The 4,071-nt window shown below is 35.1% G+C and overlaps 1 protein-coding gene across 1 annotated transcript; it reads left to right on the top strand.

Annotated features, from left to right (window-relative positions):
* The first annotated feature begins 216 nt into the window (after positions 1–216).
* On the top strand, positions 217–2,004 carry LOC131626287 (chalcone isomerase-like protein 2). The gene is made up of 5 exons (XM_058897120.1): positions 217–477; positions 570–653; positions 755–910; positions 1,307–1,533; positions 1,704–2,004. Coding segments are annotated over exons 1-5 (630 nt in total). The 5' UTR covers positions 217–476; the 3' UTR covers positions 1,866–2,004.
* Positions 2,005–4,071: the final 2,067 nt, after the last annotated feature.

The following is a 4,071-nucleotide window of genomic DNA, read 5'->3' as shown; positions in this document are numbered from 1 at the left end:
AAAATAGAGGTGGGCATAAAATAGTACTGTACTATACTTAATTAATGATAATGATGGGGTAGGTAGTAAACTAGGTCGTCATGCTCATAGAATGAACGGTGGTGCTCGTGCCACCAACCACATTGGTGGCCGAAGAAATTCCAATGAGTCAAAGACAACGTAATTGACTTCAAACCAAACTACATGCCAACATCAACAACATTCATAAACTCAACCACATTTATATCAAAAATTAAACATATTCATTAGTTTCACGAAATTATTAGGAAGAAGAAGTTTAGGTTGTTTGTGACCGAAAAATCACAAAGTATGTCAACTCGATCTACCTACCACCTTCATTTTATTTCTCTAACAAACAACCTTATAAAATCACTCTACCATTCTTACACCTCATTCTAACTTTCTCTCTCTCAAACCCTCTCATCACAATTGTGTTTCCTCTGTCTTTATCTCTATCTCTAGCAAAGACAATAACTAGTAAGAGCTACCTCTTTCTCAATCAATCCAAATATCTTGCTTAATTAACTTTTGTTTATTGATTCTAATTATTGATTAATTGTTTGTTTCAGTGGCAAGTGAAACGGTTTTGGTTGATGAAATCTCTTACCCTGCCAAGATCACTACTACCAAGCCTCTTTCTCTCCTTGGTCATGGTAAGTTTCTTGATCTTGGAGATGTAGGTTTTTGTTCCAGATCAGTTATTGAACTCTGATATAAGTGGATATAGTATAACTTGATTTCTTTTTTTGATCAGGGATTACTGACATGGAGATCCATTTTCTCCAAGTGAAATTCTATGCAATTGGGGTTTATTTGGAACCTGAGGTAGTTAGCCATTTGCAACAGTGGAAAGGTAAATCTGCTAAGGAGTTGGAAGACAGTGATGACTTCTTTGATGCTCTCATATCTGGTAACTTCTGATCCCTTTTACAATTCAACTATGTTTAAATTGTATCAATTAATTGAACAACTATGACTTGTTGGTGAAGGCTGGGCTCCGAGAGTGTGTTTCTCTCATGATTCCTTATGTTGAATCAGACCATTCAGAGCTTTGCTCTAACTTTAAATGAGTCCTACGATGGAATTGATCTCCTTAGATTAATCGGTCTTAAGACCGGATATCAAAATTTCATAAATCATAAATGTCATTTGGGTAACAAAAATTTGTCAATTGTACATAGATATCTAGCATTATAGACAAAGTTAGTTCATAATCAATTAGGTTACTACGACTTTTTGATATTCAAATAACATTACTAGAATTGTATTGACAAATGCTAATAAAAGTGAATGTGTAAATGTGCAGCTCCTGTGGAGAAGGTAATTAGGCTTGTGGTGATTAAGGAGATTAAGGGTGCACAATATGGTGTTCAGATTGAGACTGCTGTGAGGGACCGTTTGGCCGCTGATGACAAATATGAGGATGAAGAAGAAGAAGCTTTAGAAAAAGCTATTGAATTTTTCCAGTCTAAGTACTTCAAGAAAAACTCAGTCATCACATATCATTTCCCTGCAAGTTCTTCAACTGCTGAGGTAATGTAACAAGCAGCATTAGGCATTAGCTATCTTAATTGTTCCTACTCATTCTTAGAATTAGTTGAAATATCTGGTCTATATATAAACCAGATACGTTAGTTATTCAATGAATTTAAAAATTAAAATTTGCCTATAACTAACCGATAACACGATTGTTTGTTGTACAGATTGTGGTATCTTTGGAGGGGAAAGAAGATTCAAAGTATGTAGTAGAGAATGCCAATGTTGCAGAGACTATTAAGAAATGGTATCTTGCTGGCTCAAGGGCTATATCTCCTTCAACCATTACATCTTTGGCTACCAATCTCTCTGCAGAATTGTCCAAGTGAAGAAAACTTTGTGTTGTGTAACCGTGTGAATCTTTACGTTCTTTGTTGTCATTTTGTACTAATTAGAACCTTTTCAACTTTGTTTGCGGAATTCTGCTTTTTTAATTTATTTATGGAATAATGTTAATCTTGTGAGACATGCCAAATTTCTATTCTTTAAGGAAGTTAGAAATGGATAAATTCCACTCTATATATAAATATAATAAATAGTTTTTAAAGTATGTTAATTTATGTTATAAAATTAATAAGGTTTAAATTGATAGTTTTTCATATATTTTAAAGATTAAATTCACACTTATATAGTTAAAGATTATTTATGATATTTATAAGGTTTAGAGACTAAATCAAAAAGTTAATGACAGTTAGGGATTAAGTAGATAAATTGATTTATTCGACCTATACAAGTAATTCTAAACATGATGTTGGTTCAAGTAATTTTGGTAATGATTTCAACTTTGGATATCAAATAATGCCAGTTTCAAATTTTTGCTAATAATTTTGGTTCAAGATAGCATAGAACATGATGTTGGCATGGTTAAGACCAGGCATGTTGAAATTTCTGACCTGTTTGAAAATGGTCAGCATTGTCATATGAATGAGACATATCACCCCGGGTGTTGGTAACAAGGTCATTCAAATAGATTTCAGTGTTATTCCCGATTTACTTTAGAAAGACTTTGTCTTTCGGTTGAGCGAGAATTCAAACATTCTATAGTATGCCTACTTTTCAACTAGTCAATGGGTAGTCAAGTAATGACTCCAAAATCCAAATCCACCTAAATCTGAGGACTACTCTTTAAGTTGTGGACAAGAACATTTAGGTTTTGGCCGACGATATGTTCTTAGAGATGTATGAACGTTAATAACACTAAAGACATAAAAAAAATCATGATCAAAGCACAATCTTAAAAGGTCATGCATTGTTTACAACACCTACACATATGCGAAATATATTGATGTCAAAATGACTATGTTCACAACTCAACTCCCTCTCTGAACCAATCATCAATACAATAAATTTAATGGACAATTGTTAGGGATATGATACCTTGAATTAGTAGGACAAGAGAATCCTCCTTAAGAAGAGATAAAACTCAAATATAATTGTTTTCTGATACCCTTCATTCATGGAAATGAGTACAATATATAGGCATACAATACTGACTATTCTGGTACGATAAGGATGAAATCCCTTAAACTTAGGAATGGAAATTTAGTACAACTAATAGAGGAAATCTAGTACAACTAATAAATCATAACAAATTTTGGAAGCTTCTTCCTTCTTTGTCTTCTTGTGCAGGTGACAATATCCTGATTTAGTCTTCAAGTCTCTTGGGTCTTTTGGTGATTCTCTTTGGCCTGTTGAGAGCAATTGTTGATGGGTCTGTTTCCATGGCAGAGTTGGATTTTGCTTCTGTAATTGGGCTAACAACCTCTGGTGCTTCAAAAGACACCTTGTCCTTAAGGTGATAATCAGAACAGAGGGTATCCCAAGTCTCCCAACTAGTGTCTTCTGGTGATTAACCCGACCACTGTATCAAAACCATTTTTGTTGGAGGAGTGGTAGAAGAATCGAATTTTGTGTCCAATATGGCTAATGGTGTGATGATTGGGTGGTGGTCAACAGAAATGGGGGGTATGGTAGTAATTGAAGGAATGGGACCATGGTGTAATTTGAGAAGTGAGCAATGGAAGACTGGGTGAATTTTGCAGTTGGTTGGCAGGTCTAGTTTATAGGCAACTTTCCCAATTTTTTGAAGGATCATGAAGGGTCCATAGAACCATTTGGAAAGTTTGGTATAAGATGTGGGGGTAGTTGTCTTCTGTCTATATGGACGAAGGCGAACATATACATAAGAGCCTTCCTCAAAAGTGATGTCTCTTCGATGTTTGTCGGCTGTATTTTTCATGGCAGTTTGTGATTTGAGGATTTTTGCCTGTAGTTTGGTGATAAGCTGTTACCGGTTACTCATTAAGGAGTCTACAGCTTCAAGGGGAGATTGGCCTTGTATGTATTGTGGTATGTATGGGGTGTCATACCCCAAAATTTGCCCTCCATATTTCAAGATATTTTGGCTCAAGCAGTCTCCTCAGACTCATATGATCTCCAACTGCTCAAGGCCACACAAGGATTGAACCTATTTTTCTCCTAAGCAACGAGTCTCTAACTAGGGTTTTGTTTCTTTTCAGGGAAATGGGACTTCTG

This window comes from Vicia villosa, unplaced genomic scaffold, assembly GCF_029867415.1.
Source record: "Vicia villosa cultivar HV-30 ecotype Madison, WI unplaced genomic scaffold, Vvil1.0 ctg.000282F_1_1, whole genome shotgun sequence".
Classification (NCBI taxonomy): domain Eukaryota; kingdom Viridiplantae; phylum Streptophyta; class Magnoliopsida; order Fabales; family Fabaceae; genus Vicia; species Vicia villosa.
Note: the sequence above shows the minus strand (reverse complement) of the source record. Positions and strands in the feature narration are given on the sequence as shown.

Bases quoted from the DNA above. Each gene is read 5' to 3' on its own strand.
- LOC131626287 (XM_058897120.1), top strand. The intron at 911-1,306 runs GTAACTTCTGAT...GTAAATGTGCAG, and splicing joins CTTTGATGCTCTCATATCTG to CTCCTGTGGAGAAGGTAATT. The intron at 1,534-1,703 runs GTAATGTAACAA...TTTGTTGTACAG, and splicing joins CAAGTTCTTCAACTGCTGAG to ATTGTGGTATCTTTGGAGGG.